The sequence below is a fragment of the Pogona vitticeps genome, chromosome 1 (assembly GCF_051106095.1).
Source record: "Pogona vitticeps strain Pit_001003342236 chromosome 1, PviZW2.1, whole genome shotgun sequence".
In the NCBI taxonomy this organism is placed as follows: Eukaryota; Metazoa; Chordata; class Lepidosauria; order Squamata; family Agamidae; genus Pogona; species Pogona vitticeps.
In genome coordinates this window covers 293,136,561-293,157,801 of record NC_135783.1, presented here as the reverse complement: position 1 = coordinate 293,157,801, position 21,241 = coordinate 293,136,561, and the positions used below count along the sequence as shown (strand labels likewise).

Here is a 21,241-nt window from a genome sequence, read left to right as displayed (position 1 = left end):
TACTAATTGCTTCAGATTACAGGGAAGTATGTGTATGCTTTCTATTTTCTAGCAACATGTAAAGTAAGGCTGTTATAGCTTGGCTCAGTGGGAATTGCGCACATATCCTTCATGTCATGAAATAGAAGAACTGCATCGCTTTACGTATATGAGGGCAATATATCAGTTCTGACGGGATTTTTTTAGTATTGACCTGTGATTTATTCCCTGCTGTTTTATGCCTAATCCACCAGGATTGTATTGTTCTGAATACACTGGGAGTATTTTCTGATCCATACAAATTCCAAACATGAGGCTGATGAATTTTGGGCACATTGTGAGAAAACAAAATGCACTGGAAAAGATGGTAATGCTGGTAAAAGTTAAGGTAACAGAAAAAAAGATTGAAAATGAGATGAACTGACTCAATAAAGGAAGCTGTGGCTTTGAATTTGTAAGACTCAAGCAGGGCTGTCCCTGGTAGAATTTTTTTGGAGGCCACTAATTCATAATATCAGTATAAGTTTGAAGCAACTTGATGGCACATAACAACAAAGAATTCCCATATTTTCATTGTTAGTGAGGTTGGGGTAGGGATAGTGTATATGGCTTTTATTTTTTAACACACTAAGAGTTCCAGTATTTTATCAACTAATAATTCCAATGTTAAAGCATCCCCGATGGGGCCAATCTACAGACATCGAGAGTAGGTCAGTTATGCTTCACAACATTATTCTTCCTCGCCCTCAAAAGAATGGGACATTTTTTGTCTTAACACATCAAATTGACTGATACAAAATGTGATAGATTGTTAAGACAGCTCCCTGTGTTGTCTTTTTACATCTGTATGTGTCTCTGTTCTTTTAACCTTGTATATAGCAAATGGTTGAAATTTGGGGATATTTTTTCCCAAGAACTTACCTTTCCTCATGTGGCAGTGTCACATAATTCCTGCATTTCACTCTAGTTATATGTGTATTCTGCAATAAAGTATAGAATCATAGACTAATGGGGCCTATAAGGCCATCGAGTCTTCTCCTGTGCTCAGTGCAGGAGTCAGAATCAAAGTATATTGTGCTGTTGGAGTAAAATATCCTGTCTTTGTGCATAAGGGTTGAAGAATGTAGATATGGTAACAGAAGTATGAGAAAGCGCTTTTCAAACAGTTTCCAAATGTGATAATGTGGCTTTTAATTCATTTAAGTGGTGGTTGCTATTTAAGCATAGACTTTTCAGACATGTTCAAAATACTGCAGTTTTTACTTGAGAAAGAATAACATTCTCATCCCACAACACCATTATTGTATCAAAATATATTATCTTGGGAAGGGGTTCTATATATATTCTTTATTAAACACTCAGTTTATTTATGAATGTAAGAAGTACCCTTCTAGATCAGATCAAAGGTGTTACCTAGTTCGGTACCCAGTTTCCTGTATAGGCCAGTCAGGTTACTATAGGTGCTCCACAAGCCAGACATGAGGATGCCGAAGTTCTTCATTTCTGTTCCGTAGCAACATTTATTAAAAGGTGCACTGTCTCTGATCCTCAGTGTTCAGTTTCTATTATGACAAATAGCTATTTATAGCTTTATTCTCCTATCAATTTGTCCAAGGCCCTGTTAAAGCCAATTAATTTTTTTAGCTGTTGTCAAGTCTTTTAGTAGCAAATTCTGTGTACAGAGTACAAATACCTTTTTATCTGTCTCTAGCATCCTGCCATTCAAATTCAGTAGGTGACCCTGGATTCTAGTATAATGGGATAGAAAAAGTGGTCCACTGATTTATGAACTGAAAAGCTAAAATTTTAACTTTTCCTGGTACAAGCATGAGCCCAGTCCCTGAGTATCTTGATTTCCTGTGTTCCTCTGCTGTATAGCATAGGGGCGCACAACCTGTAATACTGTTGGACCCCAGTTAAACTTTAGTAGCTAATGGGAATTGGAATCCAACAACATTTGAAAGGACATAGGTTGCTATGATGTGGAGTTTATAAGTTTGCACACTTCAGTACGTATTTGCAACATTAAATGCAGGTGAGTAGTGATTGTTCTAGAGAAGATGGCATGAGCAGTATCCTCTAGAATTTGTTATTGTAACTGAAACAGCAAATATTGCCGTCATATAGGCAGGCATTTGGGGAGTATACCAGACCAGAGAACTCAAACAATAGAAGCAGAGGCTAATAGATAAACAAGTATGTTTGGGGAGGGGGAGGAAATTAGTGCATGCTACTGATAGGAGAATTGAGTTGAAGGATAAAATAGAATTCAAATAAGGAGACTCACCAAAGGTTTTTTAAAGTGAAATTGCCTTGTTATTGCTGTATATGCCTTGTGTTCTATTAGAATATGTCATCTCTTTCAGGGGCATGAGGAAATTAGAGGTGGATATATGCCAGACATATCTGGCCATTATTGCCAGAAACGGGTTTTTTTCCCTGCAGTAGCATATATTTACTTCCTGGAAATGCATGTTTTCTTTCATAAAATATAAGATACCATTCAGTTAGTGCATATTAGGAAAATACAGCAATTATAAGAACGTGCAATAGATGCAGAGATGTTAACTTACACAAAATATTCAGCTGCATTTTAGAACCATGCTATTTGTATTAATGTGGTAAACCTGAATTTAAAGTGGAGGTAAATGAATGTGTAAAAACATTTTGCAAATGAAGAAAGACTATATTGTATCAGTCTAGGTGCATTTAATATTATGTTAATTTCTGTTTGGACTATGTATTTCCATTTAAAAAGCTGCTGGTGGTTTGTAGTTTATTAAGAAATAGACTTAGTTATTCACTGTTGACCGTTGAAAAAAGGAACGTAGGAGTTTATAATGACGTTTTTAATTTTCCAAAAGAAGAATCAAACTGTTGCTGTTCCTGCTCTTTATCTTTCCCATGCCTACTGGTTACTCTGCATAAAACCTAACATTGTATCAGTTGATGAGTCCTATTTGAGAACCTGCAGACACTTTCTCCCATTACATCTCAGAGCAAGATGTTAATTGCATGACTTTAAAATCAAGTCCTCCCCATTTTTTCAGAGTCTTTGTTACAAAGGGATGTGAAGATCTCAAAAACCCACATACATTTTTATGCCCTTTTCATTAACTTAGACATAGAACACTGTACATGAAATTTTATATGCTAGGTGTTTTTGAATGCTCTGTTTCCCTTCCTAAGTAAATATGGGAGGTTTTTGATGTGTCTTTCTGCTCTTAGATGTGATTTTAGGACTGCAATCTTGCGTCCCATGATTGAAATCCTTGCAAAGAAGTGCAAATAGCAAGGTTACCATAATCCAGGAATTTAGTGTAATGATGTCTTACTTCAAAAGTATTGAACTAAAGGAATGTTTAAAGCCTTAAACTGACACTTTCTGGATAGAGAACCTGATTGGAAGCTATGAAGCTAGTTTGTGTTCCTTCTGCTCTGTTACACACAACTATCTTCATTGATCTGACACTCTGTTTTTCTGACAATGCACTCAGTACTGCTTCGCCAGGGAAAATTGCACAAAACAAGCCTAGTGCATCAGCATTTTCATTGTGTACTGAGCTGAGTTTCTCTTCACATGGTCACATCCCCTTTTTAATCCTGGTCCCCATGTTCCTTTCCCAGTCCAGCCTGTTTTTGTGGTGTCCATTGCTGGTCTCCCCAAGCCCATGTTCTTGTGGTTTGCGTGTTTTGTGTGTGGTTCAGTGTATTAAGACCTGCAGAAATTAAGTGGTGGTATTCAATTGGTTCGACAGGGCAGTGAACTAGCATTAGTGGTTTGTGGTAAGCAGAGAAGTGATGGCTGCTTTTAAGTTGGATTTCCTCCCAGAAATGATGGTGGATCATTGCTCCTTGAATGCCAGCTCTATGTAAGTATTTTGTTTTCATAGCTAATCTGCTGATGTCTTTGAATTTGTTGTTTTGAAGGTGATGGAGTGGATTTGCTTAATGTTCTATATTAAGTGAATAATAAAATGAATTATGCAAGACCCTAGAGTTAACTTATGAAACTGACCTGAAAAATGCTTAGAGTTTATATATTTAGGTGAAGTGGTAGCCAACATTATATGTCAATAATCGGATTCTTTTCCTTAATGGGCTGATTTAGAGATACATTTTGTAGGTGAAGATACAGTTGAACAGAAATACTGCAGTCTATCTGGAAGATTTGTGAAATCTAGAAGGAAGCACCATAAAGGATTCAGCAAATTTATAGCTTGATATTTGTAGCTCTTCCATATTATAGTTTGTTAGATGTGCACTTTTTATGTTGAATTATCCTTCCATTCACCATCTGAAATGGCAATTGGAATAATTAAAATGAAAAAAAATTACATGTGTTATGGAAACATAGTTATCAAAATATGTTTTCAACATGTATAATTTAGTGTTGAGATATTTGTATGACTGGAATAAACTGGTTTCAGGTAAGTGTGGAAAATACATTAATTATTTATTCATTTGAAAAAATTTTAACAGGATGATCCCAGGAGCTTTTATATAAATATATATTATGATAGCTTCTGCATCCACCAACATGTGGACTGAAATCCTGGTGCTTAGTGTGGTAAGTCCCACTAGAGTCGCCCATTGAATCAGTCAGCCCTGTACCTTCTGTTGATTCAAATGGATCTCTAGTTGTGACTTACTTTAGTATAGTAAGTTGCACCTAGGGTGGCCCATTTGTATCAGGGGAAATTAGAGATGTTGACTTACTATTCCACTGACAGCAGGATTTCAGCCACAGTGTTGCTATATGTTGCTAGTTAAAATTAGGTAATAATTACCAGACCATACCTATCAGAATCACTTGGAAACTGCAGTGGCGTGGCCTTAGATCTGCAGAGCTGGAAGGAACTATATGGATCATTGAGTCCAGCCCCTGTCAAGGAGGCACAGTGGAGAATAAAACTTGCAGTTTCTGGCTCCACAGCCAGGTATGTAAACCACGGAGGTATCCAGCAGTTCTACTTTACTGTTAATTTGTAATCTATGTTAATTTGACACTAAAGGAAGGGATGTATTTTGAATTGAGAATAAATTGCAAAAATAACATGTTGCTTTAGTTGCACATGCTTCTGATTAGTTACATTGGGGCATGGAGATATAGTATTAATACTTGGATCCTAAAGACCTCAACTGTGAGTTTAACTCATTAAGGGATGGATGCATCTGGCTGTACTTGTCAAATATGGAAGGCAAATATCTTCATTTTATAACTAAACAGTGTGCTGCTCTTTTGGTGTGTATACGAAATTGAGGTTTCTTGATTTTTATGAAATCTCCAAATCATACATTTAAGAACAAGTGTGAATTAATTTTAACTGTCCATATGGCCAGCAACTTGCATCCTTCTTTCATTGAGCCTCGTTGTGCAGTGATTAAACTGCAGTACTGCAGTTAAGACTTCGCTTACAACCTGAGTTCCATCCCAACAAGCTCAGGTAGCTGGCTCAAGGTTAACTTTAAGTCGTCCATCTTTCTGAGGTTGGTAAATTGAGTATCCAGCTCACAGGGAGGAGGGGATGTGTAACCTGCATAATTAAAATATAAACCATCCAGAGAATGCTTTAAGTACTATGGGGTGGTATAAAAGCAGCACACTTTGCTTTTTTGCTTTTTAGTTTAAAAAGGCAATTTTCTCAGCTGTTTTCTTCAAATCAACTTTTAAAATTACATGTTGAAAAATTCAGAGAAACTTCTAGCAAAAAATGGCATGAAATAAACAGCTGAAGTTTGCAGTGCATGGAACAAACACATGTTAATCTAAATATTATGAATATCTGATTCCTTAGTGGTGAGGTAAAATACTGAAAGATGCAATGAAGTTATTCCCTCCTCTTCAGGACCCTATGGAAGTAATAACATTTCTGCTTCTTTCTGACAACTGGTAAAGATGTAGACATTTGCACATGTAAGGATGAGAGGATCCTTTAAGCAACTGCAGAAATGGTCTGTTACATCCAAACCCAGTTCTTACCTTCAAACAGAGAAATGTGTCTAAATAGATGGGATAACAGAGTGTAACAAAGAGTTTTCCTGGCAAGTTAGTTGTCAATACAGTCCTTAATTTTGTAGAATATAGATGAGTTTATGAATCAGTCACACTGATGACTTCTAAAACTAATAACACATCAAGTGACTTCACTAAAAAGTATTTTTACTTTTGATGCTGTACTTGTCCTCTGACAGAATATGACAGTGTTCTGATGGGAGTGAGGAGAGCTTTCTATTCCTTGCCTCATCTACTCTTAGAACAGTTGGTAATTTTATTGTAGTCAGTTACTTTGTACATTGCATTTCTGTAAACATTGGTTTAAGACAGTTTACAGCAAGTAAGTGGCAACAAGAGAACACAAAGTGAGTACTAGAACATAATATATCAGGATTTGCAATATTCATCTTGTATAAAGTAGGAGTGAACATTATGTGCTCAGATTGTTGTCGCGCTTCTCTTTTGTCCCCGTTACCATTGTTCTATAAGCCATTTCCCAAAGAAGGAATTGTACATTCTTGGTCTGTAAGAAGACCATAGATAAGACTGTAAAAATTTTATTTTGTGGCTGACAGAAAAGCTTTGACAGGTTATATGTTGTCTATAATCCCAGACACACAAATCTTTTCATATTAATTAGAGTATCAAATTGAACCAGCAAAACCAGTGTCACACCCTTCAGGTGTTCAGTAAAGTAGAAGAATGTGGATGTTTCAGTGAAGTCAATAATTCAGTAGTCTAAATAGCACCCCTCCATCTCTCTAAAACCCAACAAATATCTGTGGAACAAGCATCGTAGTCAGATATTCCATGAAGCCAAGAATCCCAATTTGGTACAGTGATAACTTTTATTGTATAAATATAGATTGAACATGGTAGTGTATGATTAAAACTAGAGAAGGAAACTGTTCAATTAATATTTTAAAAGTTAAGTTTGATCTAGAATTCCATTCATGTTGGAAGAAGGAGATTGAATAGTGATTTTTGCTAGCGTGCATCCCTCCCAGCCTTTGTGTTTACTGAAAAACTGCTGTGAAGGGTTATGAAATGCTGTAGAACAGTGGTTCCCAACCTTTTTTTAACTTGTGTACCCCTTGGCAGCCCAGTTCCAGAAATTATACCCTGCATATTAAGGGGCAGGGCTAGGGAGGGGACTCTTGTTCTCTTGTCTTCCTCATCACCTCTGGTAGTGTGCACAGGCACACCAGCAAAGAGGTTAAAATCCGTAAGGAATTGTCCCATATAAATTGCAGTCAATAGGAAAGGAGCAGACAGTCCAAGCCCCCAGGTTAGTGGTGGAACAAGAATAGATGCTGTTTGGAGTGATAGTCAATTGGCTGGGCTATCAAGTTGTGGATGGAGAGAGAAGGAAGAAGCTGAGGGATTTCTCACTGCTCGGGATATAAATAAGTGACTTACACTGTTGAAGTATATGCCTTTTCCCACCATTATTCATTTTTTCCCTGCATACCCCTAAATGTTGTGATTCATGCCCCTGGGGGTATACATAACCAAGATTGGGAATCACTGCTCTAGAATATGGTAGATGGCAGTGCTGGAGGTTATAAGAGGAAAGAGGAATCTACAAAAACTGTTGCCCTTCCTTTTCCTTTAGCAGGGCACCTTCACTGGATGCTGTTTCCCTCTGGACAAGATTTACCCTTCTGAATGTAGAGGGCTGCATCTACACCTCACTCTTTGTTTCACAGTGGATAAAATGCAGTAGTAAAGCACAACTAGCATAGGGCCATTGAATCAGAAGGGATTCGGTGATTAAACTTCCTCTGTAAATTCCATTGATTCAGAGGTCCTACTCCAGTTGTGACTGACTTCTGGATTTCAACCACTCAAAAGTTATATATCCTGTTTCTATTGTTAGCATAAATATGGTAGCTATTCATGGTAAACCTATTATTTGTTGTTCAGTTAATACTTTGAAAGCACTTGACTGTTGTTTGACCAATCAGTTGAAAAAATCTTTTTTGACCAGTTGGATTCTCAATCCAAATATTCCCTTAGTTATTACTTTAGAATTACCATATTTTAGTATGTTAGTACTTTAGAATTACCATATTTTAGGAGAAACTCGTTTGTTTGACAGGATTAAACAAGGCTACTGTTTTTTCTTGGCCTTTTGCTCAGACCTAAATAAGAATATCTCTGCATTTTCCCCAATTCAGTCAAGTAGGTGGTAGGGTTTATAATAAATAATAAATTCGGAATTTCCCCCACCATTGGTATAATCTGAATGTCACAGTGTAGGATAATATGCTCCAAATTCTGTATAAAGAAGCTTAGAATGATGTAATGGGGATGTTTTGTAAAAAATCCTGCATCTCTATTTTCATTCTCCCTATATCTTTTGCAGACTATTTCTAAATGCTAGTTTGCCTTTGCAAACAATTAGAGCCCATTTTCTGTGGTCTTAATAATGCCCCTATTCATGTGCCTAGATAATTTTAGCTTCTGGGGACCAAACCGCTTAAAAGTTTGTCATCTCCTTGATAGTATATCCTCACCTCAAAGAGAAACTCTCTTTCTTCTTTGTTTTGTTGTTGTTTTCAGCTCATGCACAACATTCTGTGACTGCTGAGCATACTCGGGCCTGTATGCTCGGTAGCTGTTTTTTGAGGGGTAATTCCCCTCGTAGGGTTTCTACTTTTGACAATTTCTTTCAAACCTTCAGTTTTCAAATCTTAGAGCAAACCTCAGCATGACACCTATTTCTTGTTTCTCAGTGACAATATGTTGACTTAGTTTTTCTCAAATTCAGTGCTTGTTTATTTGTTAGAGAGAGTGGTGATATTTTGGGTTGACTCTGTCTCTTTCAGCATTCACTGCTTGCTCATTGTTAGAGGTAATGATGATATTTTGGGTTGATCAAATGAGAATTTCAGTGACCAGAATTGGTTAATATTCCCCCCCCCAACTATCTCACATCACCTAGTTACTTCTTAAACAACATTGAAGTTTTAGCATTCTTCTGATACATTGGGAAATTGGTTTGACTGAGATGTAGTGAAGAAAGCTATTTACCAGATGTTTCTCATTAATTCATGCAGCTCAAAGAAAATGAATGGCACACTGGATCATCCTGACCAACCAGACATAGATGCGATCAAGATGTTTGTGGGCCAGGTCCCACGGAGTTGGTCTGAAAAAGACCTGCGGGAACTATTTGAACAGTATGGTGCTGTCTATGAGATCAATGTCCTGCGGGACAGGAGCCAAAATCCTCCCCAGAGCAAAGGTGAGAGATTTCTTTTTTTCCTTCTCCACTAGAAAGTTATGGTTCCAAAACTATTGTATACAAGTTTGCAAAAGTCTGGCTATGTTTGGCTTGGTTGCTTTGGTCTGAATGAGAATTCAACAGAGAACATCATTCACTTTGTTATTTTCTCAGATTTACCTATATCAGTATTTCCAAGTATACACTTGCCTAATTATTTTAATAACTGTATATTTAAAAGCCATAACGTGTGAAGTTATCTTTACTCTTACCTTCATTCACCAACTATTATACTGTCAGACTGTATTCCAGATAAGATTCCCAATCAGTCTGTCTCCAATAAATGTCCAATGGAATATTTTGTACACATTTAGCATGTTTTTTGTCCAGGTCAGCTTAGTTTTAAAATGTGAAGCAAAGCTCCCAAATAATTCTTGAAGTTCCCAGACTCCTCGTCCACTCTAGATTACTCATTGGGTAACCCTTAGTGTTGTTTAATTAAAGCTGAGAATGAGGAACATGAATACATTTCATGCAGTATCAGACTAGTACTTATTTATCAAAGTTTCTATTCTGGAAACTTAGGTATGGTATATATAGGCAAAGATGTTAGAAACCAGAAATTGTAGCATGCAGAGTACAACACTTCAGACCAGTGTGCATTTGATTTAAATAAAATCAATTTAGTCACAGCATTTAAAATCCAATTTAAATTTTAAAAATCTGATTTAAATTTTTAAAATTGATTTTTTATTTAAATTTAGTTTTTTTAAAAAATGCTTATTGACTAGTGATTTAAATCATTATTTCATTCAGTGTGATTTAAACCAAATCTACCTTGCTTCAGGCTGCTAGAGGGCATGGTGGAAATGCTATATTTAATATTCTCACACTGCAGAGGAAAACAAGAGGAAAGCCTTCTTGCTGGTAGGAAGAAATATGTCCCCCAAAACAGGAGAAACACTGTGCTCATCCAAGTAACCTAAGTAAAACAACCCATGCAGAATGGCTAAATATGAATTATTTACGGTATCTATATATTCTTTACAACACCATATCAGTTTAAATATTCAAACATTACAGAATCCATTCAGGTCCAACAATTAAATCCATTGGGAAGCTGAGAGGTCTTGTTGAAGTATGTCTAGCTCATGCTCTAGAAGACTTGGACTAGGATTTAAAGTCCCACATGTTTCTTTGTGACAGAATTTTTCTTGGGAAACCACTTCTTTTGTTGATACTTTAAGAGGTCCCAACTAACCCAGCTGATCTACTGGATGGCTCCATTAGCAGAATGGAGAAGGAACTGATTTTTATCATTGTTCCCTGTCCTCCAAAGCTCCCAGTACAACCTTGCACTGTTCTCATGGGTATTATAATAACAGATTTTCAAGGACATGGTATCCTGTGACAGAGATGAAAAGTGGCTTTCTGTGGCTTGATCATCCAGTTTGTGATGATTCCACTCTGTGCAACTCTGGATTCAATTCATAGTGTTTAAATATTTTGGTTCATTAATTTTAATTCTGCTCAGTAAAGTGGAGGAAAGCCAATGTGGTACTTGTATAAAATCCAACATTGAATGGGGTAATACCAGAACCCCCGAACTATCAAATCCCTCAAGATTCTTCTTTAAATTGGCCGTTACAGAGCTTGCATGGGGATGGGAACAGAAAAGTCCAAAAATTATCCTGGCCTGCTATCTAGATTTCAGGAGTTTTTAAGCAAAATCCTAAGATGTACTGCTATAGACTTCTAGTACCAGGATCAAGTATCGAGTTTTACTGTGTGAAGGGAAGTAGAACTGGTTGTCTACCTCCATCTCCACTCTTGATGTGTGTTGTGTGTGAGCATGGCATACTCATGTGTGCAGGTGGGCGGCCCATGCGTGCAGGTGGTCATGTGGGGGGAGAGTACATGCGGGGGGTGGGAGCTCAGTCTCCATGGCCCAGTCCTGTGAAGCCCACGGACCAGCAGTGGGCCTCAGATTGGGGGTTGGGGACCCCTACTCTAAGGCACACAGCACTGCATTGGGCGTGCACAGCTGAGCTAGTGTTTTCAATCATTTGATTCTGGCTGCAGCCAAAATCCCAGACACAGGGGAGGTGGAGCATCTGCACAGAGCTCTGGAAAATTCGAGAGAATGTTGTAGGTAAGGTATTAAGTACATTTGTTTTGACAGAAACACTTTTACTTATTCAGTTAAACATAGAATCTTCATATTCATATCCTGGTCAATCCAAATATGAAGCTTGGCACCACAGGTGCAACAGCGGTCCATTCCTGCCCCCCAGAACTTGGCTGGTCCACTTATCGGGCTCCTCACAACACACATCCATTGGTGGCAACATTGCACCAATCGCGGAAGTAGTCTCATGGGCACTGCCCCACCTCTCCCATGAGCCAACCACTCAACAACTGAGTGGAGAGACTTCCTGCCTCCTTGCTGGAGTGGTCAGCTGTGGGGAGAGGCGAGACTAGTTCTGTGATTGGCATAATGTTGCCAATGATGGCAACTGATATCATGTGCTATGCGGGGAGCCCGTTGAAAGGACAGGGTTGGTTCTGTGAATATGAAACTCCTATGTCTACTTTCACCTATTGAATTTGTATGGTAAGTTGCTTTTCATGTTTTGTCTCACAGAATTTTTTTTCATTATAGGGTGCTGTTTTGTTACATTTTATACGCGTAAAGCTGCACTAGAAGCACAGAATGCTCTTCACAACATGAAGATCCTCCCAGGGGTAAGGCAGTAAACACACCTTTTCTCTGATATTTTCTATCTTTTAACTTACCCAAATGAAATCATACACAAGGAGGCTGATTTTCTGGGATGGAATATATGGAAACTTTTTATTTTACAAACACAAGTACAAGCATTTCTTGATACAAGGTTACAGATTATCTGACTAGAGGAACTTTAAATTCAGCTAGAGAGGCTAGAGATATTTTGCTATAGAAAATAAGTCTTTTTCTTACATGACTCCAATTGTTTCTTTGTCATAGATGCACCACCCTATCCAAATGAAACCAGCAGATAGTGAAAAGAATAATGGTAAGTATTTCAAAACTAGCGTTCTTTCATTTCATTCAATCTGTTACACGAGACATCTCCTCGTTCCAGTTTAGTAAACTAGTAAACAGTGCAAAGACCCTTACCTGTGGTGGCTCTCTTGCTCAAACCAAGGTAGGGAGCTTTGACAGGTAAATAAATTTTTAAAAGCAGTTTCATATATGGCATGTAAATTGTCCAGGAACCAAATCCCTGTTTTAACATTGAACCTGATTTGACTATAGGATTGGACTTAAATGATTTACTTTGGAACTGTTGTCTGGGAACCATTTAATTTGTAAGTGAAGGAGATCTGCTGTAGCTAACCTCCATGTGAGCAAGCTATCAAATTGTCCCTTGTTGTTGCTGCCTTTGCACAGTGTCTTTTAGCTCCTGCTACATGTTATAGTTTTTAGAAGCTGACTTGCAGGAGCTGATTCTTGTCTCTTAAGTGAAAGTGGTTGAGCAGATACTAAGCAATGAAAGAATGTGGTCCACTGTCAAGTCATATAAATCTGACATTGATAGCAGCAATGAAAGTAATCCATTTTGCAGTATTAAGTTCCACTGTAAATGTTATGCTTGGGAAAAACTTCTTTCAGTGTCCCTGGAAGAACTGAGATGAATGTTAAAAGTAAGATTTAGAACACATCTTGAACAAATAGGAAGTTTTCAAACAGAGTATAAAAGAAAAAGTAGAGCAGTATGTTTGCTTGCTTTTCCTTGCAGTTGTTACAGCCATACCATCAAGTTAAGGAAGATAACTTTTAAAAATTTCTAGTTTCTACAAAAACATGTAATATAAACATTTCATTTCTGTAAATAGGTTATAAGATGTAGTAACTGGTGAAGATACTTTGACAATAGGACGTTATGTTCAAGCTTTCAAGCTTGTCACGTATTGGAAATTCTGTCTTTTACAAACCTACTTGTGCTGAAGGTGAAATGAGCAGATATTTTTGCTATTAATAGTATTATCAATTTCTTAGAACAAAAGTTTGTGTTCAGTGTTTTTTTTCCCTGTAGTCACGTAAATTTTTCACTTTCTCTAGTTTCTTCATCAGGAAATGATATATTCTATAAAATGCAGGGTAATAGATTTATTTCAGCGTGTATCAAAATCTGTGTCTTTGGAATCCATGGAATTCATAAAAGCTCACACTGAAATAAATCTGTTAAAAGTGTCACAGTGCTTTGACTCTTTCTCCCTACCCCCCTTTTCTCTTGCCCCTTTAGTTTGCCAAGATGCCAGGACAGGCTAACATTCCTACTTTTTGGAAACTCAGGATTGTAAACAATGATTTATTTGTATTTTTATTTTATGCATTTATTTAAACATTGTAGATACTAGTGTCTTTCTTCCCCCTTTTTTCCTTACATACTTCATACTTATTAGCAGTGGAAGACAGGAAACTGTTCATTGGGATGATCTCCAAGAAGTGCAATGAAACTGATATCAGAGTAATGTTCTCCTCGTTTGGACAGATTGAAGAATGCAGGATATTGCGGGGTCCTGATGGCTTAAGCCGAGGTACAAATAACTGATATGTGATCGCTAGTTTCCATTGTAGCAGGAGTTAATGATCTCAGGAGGATTGAGGCCCATTTTCCAGATTTGCTGGCAACCCAAGAATAACATTCCAAAGGGTGGGATTAAAGGGACTAATTTGCTTACTGACTTTTTAAAAAAAAATTAAGGGCAGAATTTGTGCCCCAGACAAGTTGCTACATTGGCATTTTATTAAACGAGGGAAACTACAGTGGTGCCTCACTAGACGATTGCATCATGGGACGAAAAACCCGCAAGATGATTGGTTTTTGCGATCACTATGGTGCCTCGCAAGACTTTTTTTTCTATTACCGTGCTTCGCAAGACTTTTTTCTAAACTGATGCTTCACAGGACTTTTTTTTTAGACCGATGCTTCGCAAGACGATTTTCATGGAATGAATTAAAATCATCTTGCGAGGCACCACTGTACTCTCTTATGTCCTTTAGTGGCCAATATAATATGGGTGCCAGGAAAGCTGGAAGCCCCCCAGAGCCTGGCAGAATTGCCCCCAGTGCCTCATAGAGAGTGCAAGGGAAGTTCTGAAGCAAAATAATTTTGAAAATTGTGGGGGGGGGAGGAATTGCAGTAGGGACAGGTGCCTGGGAGGGCAACTTATGGGCTGGGCCACTCTTTGTCCACCTGAGCCTTATAGAGTGGTGCCTTGCTTAGCGATGTTAATTGGTGCAGCAAAAATCGCCGTTAACCAAAAACATCACTAAGCGATTTTTGAAAGCCCATAGGAATGCATTGAAACCCCTTCAATGCGTTCCTATGGGCAAAAAACTTACCTTTAAGCGAAAATCCTCTATACGGCGGCCATTTTCGCTGCCTGGTATGCGAGGAATCCGTCCCAAAACACAGCGGGTGGCCATGTTTCTTACCCGGTGGCCATTTTGGAACCGCCGATCAGTTGTTGGGAAAACATCGTTATGTGAAAATCGGTAAGCAAAACAGCTTACCGATCATCGCAAAACGATTTTTCCCCATTTAAAACATCGCAATGCGATCGCTTTTGCAATCGCAAAAACCAAAACGCTATGCAATTTCGTCGTTAACCCGGGCGCTCATTAAGCGAGGCATCACTGTAGATCTCTCTTTCCCTGATCACCTGGTGTTCCTTTGGGAATGGTTGGAAAATCAACAGGATTCCCTTTTGTATTTTGGAATATCTATTACTTGGATAAGCCTAATTGGTAAGTGAGTTTGATCCTGTTTCTCTTTCCAGGTTGTGCTTTTGTGACTTTTACAACAAGAGCTATGGCACAAACAGCAATTAAAGCAATGCATCAAGCACAGACCATGGAGGTAGGAAATGACATTTTATTGGGTTGGATGGAAGATACACACAGACCTTGCAATTTTAATGAGCTGCGGATTCTTTGTAACACAGTTTCAAATGTCTGCAACTTCGCAATTTTCAATATCCTTTGCTTACATCTCTTGGTTCTTTTTCTGATTTCATGAGAAAAAGAATGAGATACATAAAGTACAAAGCATAGAAGTACAACAGGATTGGAATTCCGAACTGTGGGAGGTTGTTTGAATAGGATTATTGTTCCTTAAAATATGAGGTGGGGATCCTTTTTCAAGCTGGGAGATGAATTCCAATTTGGAATAGGTTTCTGGGGGAAGGAAGCACAGTTGGACCACAACAGAGTGGGAGGAGCAAATTAATTCCTATCAGCTTGGACACTTTCTGTCATACATGCAAAGTAGGCTTAGTTCATGTCTACTTAGAAAAAAAGACTCAGTGCAACAGTGTCCCTGGCTGTAAAGCAAACTCAGTTACAACCAAAAGCTTCCCAGTCTTCAAATTCTCTCCTTTGTCTAGTCACTACTCAGACATAACAGCAGAGGTTTGTAGGCAAAATAAGGACCTCCACCCCAGTCTGGGTTCTCCATCCTTTTTGTAGGTTAAAACCTATAGGGACCTGTTCTAAGATTTGGAGGTGATTCACAAATATATATTCACATGAATTACATTGCAGGGGTGCTCTTCGCCCATCGTAGTGAAATTTGCGGATACCCATAAGGATAAAGAACAGAAACGGCTTGCACAGCAGCTTCAACAACAGATGCAACAAATTAGTGCTGCCTCCGTTTGGGGAAACCTGGCTGGACTGAATACACTTGGACCCCAGTATTTAGTAGTGAGTGTGTTTACTGTGCAGAATCATTGCCGAGACAACTTATTTACACTTATGGCTTGTTATAAATTTGTGCTGTGATTCTGTTGCAAAAATTTGGCTTTATTTTAGTATTTCTTGGGAACAATGGTAAATGTAGGTTATTTAGTTGTGTCTCTAGTTACTAAATTGTTACAGTTCATAACATTAATATATTTATACTGGTGTGGCAGATATGGGGAAGACAGAGAGAAGACTAAATGACTGGCCTTGTAGAGTGTTTTGTTTATCAAGTAAATTGAGAAAAGAAACTGTTTTTTTTTTTTTTAATTTTACTATGCTACCAAAGTCTGAAGTGTTTACTGTGGCGTGAGGCATCCTGTGGTACTTAGGAATGCCATTGCTTTGTGTGTAGCTTGGTCTGGTGATGCATCAGCGTTGAAAGTTCTGCTTGTAACGGCACTCTGGCTGTGGTGTAGTGCAGTGTCTCCCAGGAATGGAGCCAGCCCTCATTCTCACTCTTGTTCTGTTTTTGGTGTAATGTCTAGCTTTATTTACAGCTCCTTCAGCAGACAGCAGCTGCCTCCTCTGGGAATCTGAACACACTGGGCAACCTTCACCCAATGGGAGGTAAGTTAGTTTCTCCCTCTGACTCCTGGAATCTGAATGCAGGTTTGACATCAAAATGAAAATTTCTGATTGTGATAGCCAGTAAAGAAGGTCATTAAGAGTGTTGGTGCAATATACTAATGTCACAGAAGATAGTTGCCTACAAGAGAGAGGACTCAGAATGGAGTGCTTTTCTCTCCACTGCCTTTGCATTCTTTCTAGGCCTTTGAAAGCAAATTTGCACCATCCTCTGTTCTTCAGAAAGTAAAACAGTAGAAAATGTGGTTGTAGTCAGCCAACTTTGCAGTTTGTGTCCCTTCTGAATTATACCTAATCTGTACCTGTTTTAAAGTTTGTCTTTCTCTTTGCTTACGAGATACGCAATTTCCGTTATGTATTCTTCACCTGTGCTTTCTGACTAGCCTAGATTGTTTCCTGAACAATGGAAGTCGCCCAGATTGCTGTTTTTCTCCATTCAGATTCAACAGTAGTACAACACTGTCTGGTGCTTATGCATTTTTTTTACTACTAGCTCTCACTTTCCTTAGAAGCATCCTCCAGTCACCATGGTGTAGTGATTCAGGTTTGGGGCTAGGAACTCAGAGGGCTGTCCAGGTGCTAGTCCCCCCGAAACATAAAACTCACTGGTTGATAAAGTCAGCAAGTCTCTCTCAGATTAGCGTTGTTGTGAAAATGAATGAGGGAGCAGGAGAGTCATGTATTTTAGCTGTTTCGGCTCTTGATCAATATCTGGTGTTGGTAATGCTGAATGAGGGTAAATAAACTGAAACTTAATCTGGACAAGACCTAGGTGCTCCTAGTTATTCGAAAGGCTGATTAAGGAATAAGGATTCAGCCTGTACTGGATGGGATTACACTCCCTCTGAAAACATAAGTGCACAGTTTGGGTGTGCTCCTGGACTCATCTCTGAACCTGCCTAGGCTTTGGCAGTGGCCAAGAGTGCCTCTGCGCAGTTAAAACTAGTATGTCAGCTGCACCCATTTCTGGAGAAGTCTGACCTGACCTGACACATGCTTTACTTATATCTTGGCTGGATTACCATAGCACACTCTATGTGGGGCTACCTTTGGAAAGTGCTTGGAAGCAGGCCCAAAACATTTCAGCCAGATTGTTAACTGGGGTTGGTCACTCCTGACTCCTTTGTTATATCAGCTTCACTGGCTGCTGGTCCGCTTCCAGGCACAATTCAAAGTGCTGGTTTTAACCTATAAAGCCCTAAATAGCTTGGGTTCAAGCTGTCTCATGGATTGCATCTTCCTTTATGAGCCCACCGAGGTGTTAAGATCAGAGGAGGCCTTTCTCTCAATCCCACCACCATTACAGGTATGCTTGGTGGGGACACAGGAGAGGGCTTTCTCTGTCACTACTCCCAGACTCTGGAACTCCCACAGGAGGCCAGGCTGGTGTCATCTTTGCTGTATTTCTGCAAGCAGGTGAAGACATTTCTCTTCACTCAGGCTTTTCTTTAATGCCTGATGAAGAGACAATAAATAAGAGTATTTATATTTTGTTGCTTTTACCTAACATTTTTACTATTATGGCATTAATCCTTTTAAAATATTTGAATAATATGCTGTTTTTAGATTTTAACTTTGTGTTTTTAATGATGTACGCCATCTTGGGTTCTTTTTTTAGGAGAATGATGGGGTAAAATATTTTAAACAAAAATATGCTATCTTGAAGTCACCGGAAGAAAAGTAGAATGTAAATGTGAAAAATAAATTTGAAAGGATAAAATATAGTAACTGAATATCTTTAGCTATCCTATCCTTTCTAGAAGCTGTTTAATGCTAATATATCACATATTGTGAAATGAGACATTCTTAAGACAAAGTCTGGAATCTTTTTGATTTTCCAGATACTTCCTCATGCGCAGCAGAATATTCTGCTTTTCTACTCCTCCTCTTATGACTCTGCGCCCCCCATTTAAAAAAAAAATCTGCTCTGGAGGAGCCCATACCTTCTAAAATAGGTTTTGAGGAGACACTGACAGCTGCAGGAGGAGATAAACTGTTTCCCCTTCTGCCAGTTGAAGTTATTCCAGTGAGGGGAAGGAGTAATTAGATATTACCTATTGCTCTTTTATGTCCAGTTAGTTAGTAGAAATATGAATTTCTACAAATTCCCATGTTTGCCACAGGAGAAGTACTACTTTAAAATAAAGAACATCATATGTTTTATTTTAGAGCCCCATTATACTCAGCTGTGCTCTTCTGTTTGACCAACCTGTATTTTTACCTGTTTACAGACAACGGAGTTTTTGAAGAAAGGAGAAAATCTGGGTTTCATATATTAGCAAAATAACATTAAACATTCCTTTTTTTTTTTTTTGCTTGTCCCACTAATCTACAATTTAACATATTTTCTGTGTCAGATGATAGTGTTTATTTAAAGTATTCCTAAACTACAGTTTCAGAATAATCCCTCTCTAAGATTTAAAACAAAATGATGTAGAGGTCCTTAAGTGTGTAGGTGATTTATAGTATCTTTGATTTAAACATTAAAGGGCTATAGTCCATAAAAGGATAAACAAAGTTTCATAAGCTTTTTATTTGAAAAGGAAACTGCTGTATAAGATTAATCAAGAACAAGGCACCTTGAGCAAACTTGAAGAAGCAATATTAAAATGTGTACAATTTTGATGATAATATGTACTTGGAACATTGGATGGATGGTGGAGATAACTATCCAATTGTCATCAGTGAAAGAAAAAGGGGTTATCAGGATTTTATGGTCAGTTTGGAACACCTGTATTTTAACAGTTGTATTTTTCCTTCAACTGAATATACCTCTGGACTCTGCTTCTCTAACATAGACTAGACAACTTGTGACCTGCAGATTTTGTTGAACTTGCCTCTTCCCTCACCATTGGTTTCAGATTATGAAAGAAACATGCAATTTAGCAGCATCTGAAGGACTACAGATTGGTCCTGTTGTTGCTTTAACATGTAGCCACTATAGAGATTTAAAAACATTGGCAGTTGCAGTTATTTTTAACTTTATAGGCTAGGCAGGGGCTGAATGTGAGTGGTTTATAATGTATACTTTGAGACGTTTTAGATTTACCAAGGATCACCAAAAAAACTGGGGGGGGGGGGAAGTGTGTGGTTAATTTTTAATCCCATTTTTAAAAAGCATTTGCACCCCTCTTCAAACTAAGTTTGGAAGACCAGCTTACTTGAGATCAGAAATAATGAAGACAGGATTCTACTAGCAACTCACATTCTCAAAGACATGATAAAAAGAAAAACATGCAGGGACAGAAGATGAAAATGAGCAAACTTTGGATATCACAAGAGTTCTTTAAATGACCAGCTAGGATGAAACGTTTCAGATGCAGCTAAACTAACCATGAGGATAATCTTGCCCTTCTTTTCTCCCTGTGCTACATGCGACTTGATGGAATGAACTGTTGTTGCTTAGACATTACAGGTTATATATTACATACCAAATAATATTTTTTTTGTACAATGAGGTTTATATTGGTTTCATCCCCCTCCTCACAAGTCTTCTGTGATACTGCTTCTGGGTCTGTCATAGACCTTGTAGTTAGTAGCACAGGAACAGATGCAATATGCATTGATTGATGTGTTGCAGGGTTGAATGCGATGCAGTTACAGAATTTAGCTGCATTAGCAGCTGCAGCCAGTGCAGCTCAGAGCACACCAAGTGGTACTACTGCACTGAGTTCTTCCAATAGTCCTCTCAGTGTACTCACCAATTCAGGTAAGAAGGCCATTTCTTAATCTAATACGGTGTTGTTGCATGTCTTAGGGCTGTTTCACTAATGGCAGAAGAAGTAGCTGTTCAGGATTTAATATTGAAACCGTTAGCTACTGTGTGCCAAGATGCTACTGTTCCACTGTCCTGAAAGCATAATTCTGCCAATTGTATTTGATGAGGGGAAAGACAGTGCCAGTGTCTCATGTACACAGAAGATAACTGTGCTCATACCAATGTATGAGAAAGAATAATTTATTTAAATTTTCATTAAAGGATGTGTTTTTGTTTCAAAATGTAATTGATCATCTATCTGTTCTTTAAGCATTAGAACATTATTTATCTCAGATTCTCCAGTGAATTCTCTGTTACTCATTTTTATGAATAGTATGTACATGTAGACACACATAAACATCAGTCAACCTGTTGACGTAGTGCAAACCACCTGTTGTCCTATGCATGGGGCACGTTTTACCCTTACTGCTTTCAGAGCTCCCCAGGTGGCAATGGTTTACTCTTTCCATGGACTTCAGTAGCAGCTCTCTTATATGGATAGAAGAAAATAAAGGGTTTATTCAAGTAGATAGTCAGATGGAAATTAAACCTGTCTCTAATGAGAATGCACTGGAGTGATTGGTGATGACCTTGAATAATGGGTGGTCAGTAAACTAATCTGTTGCCCCAGTGAAACAAGTTTTGTTCCTCTACTGGCAGTCTATTTACTCTGCTTTGTAGAACTTAAAAGGAATTATGCTTTAGGTTTAGATTTTGGCAGTACTTCAATGTGACACTAGAATATAGAAAGAGTTGCTACCCAGAAGGAGGTCATTGTATACATCATCTGATACAGAGCCATCAACTTGAATGTTAACTCTAGCCTCGTATAAATTGTTCTCTGATAATTTCTTTTGACAGATCCACTTGCCAGCTTGCAAGCATCCCTACCCCAGAGGT

At 38.3% G+C, this 21,241-nt stretch overlaps 1 protein-coding gene across 17 annotated transcripts in view; it reads left to right on the top strand.

Moving 5' to 3' along the window:
- CELF1 (CUGBP Elav-like family member 1) overlaps positions 1-21,241 on the top strand; it is a 51,959-nt gene that overhangs the window by 13,207 nt on the left and 17,511 nt on the right. For 4 of the 17 annotated variants that reach the window (XM_078390153.1, XM_078390105.1, XM_078390146.1 and 1 more), the window contains exons 2-10: positions 3,738-3,851; positions 9,040-9,227; positions 11,869-11,951; positions 12,214-12,262; positions 13,656-13,790; positions 15,036-15,115; positions 15,799-15,960; positions 16,485-16,566; positions 20,165-20,293. In XM_078390153.1, the coding sequence (XP_078246279.1) occupies positions 3,781-3,851; positions 9,040-9,227; positions 11,869-11,951; positions 12,214-12,262; positions 13,656-13,790; positions 15,036-15,115; positions 15,799-15,960; positions 16,485-16,566; positions 20,165-20,293 (979 nt within the window). In that variant the 5' untranslated portion in view covers positions 3,738-3,780. The remainder of the gene's footprint in view (positions 1-3,737; positions 3,852-9,039; positions 9,228-11,868; positions 11,952-12,213; positions 12,263-13,655; positions 13,791-15,035; positions 15,116-15,798; positions 15,961-16,484; positions 16,567-20,164; positions 20,294-21,241) is intronic. The other 13 variants (XM_078390120.1, XM_078390116.1, XM_078390124.1 and 10 more) reach the window with 6 other exon arrangements.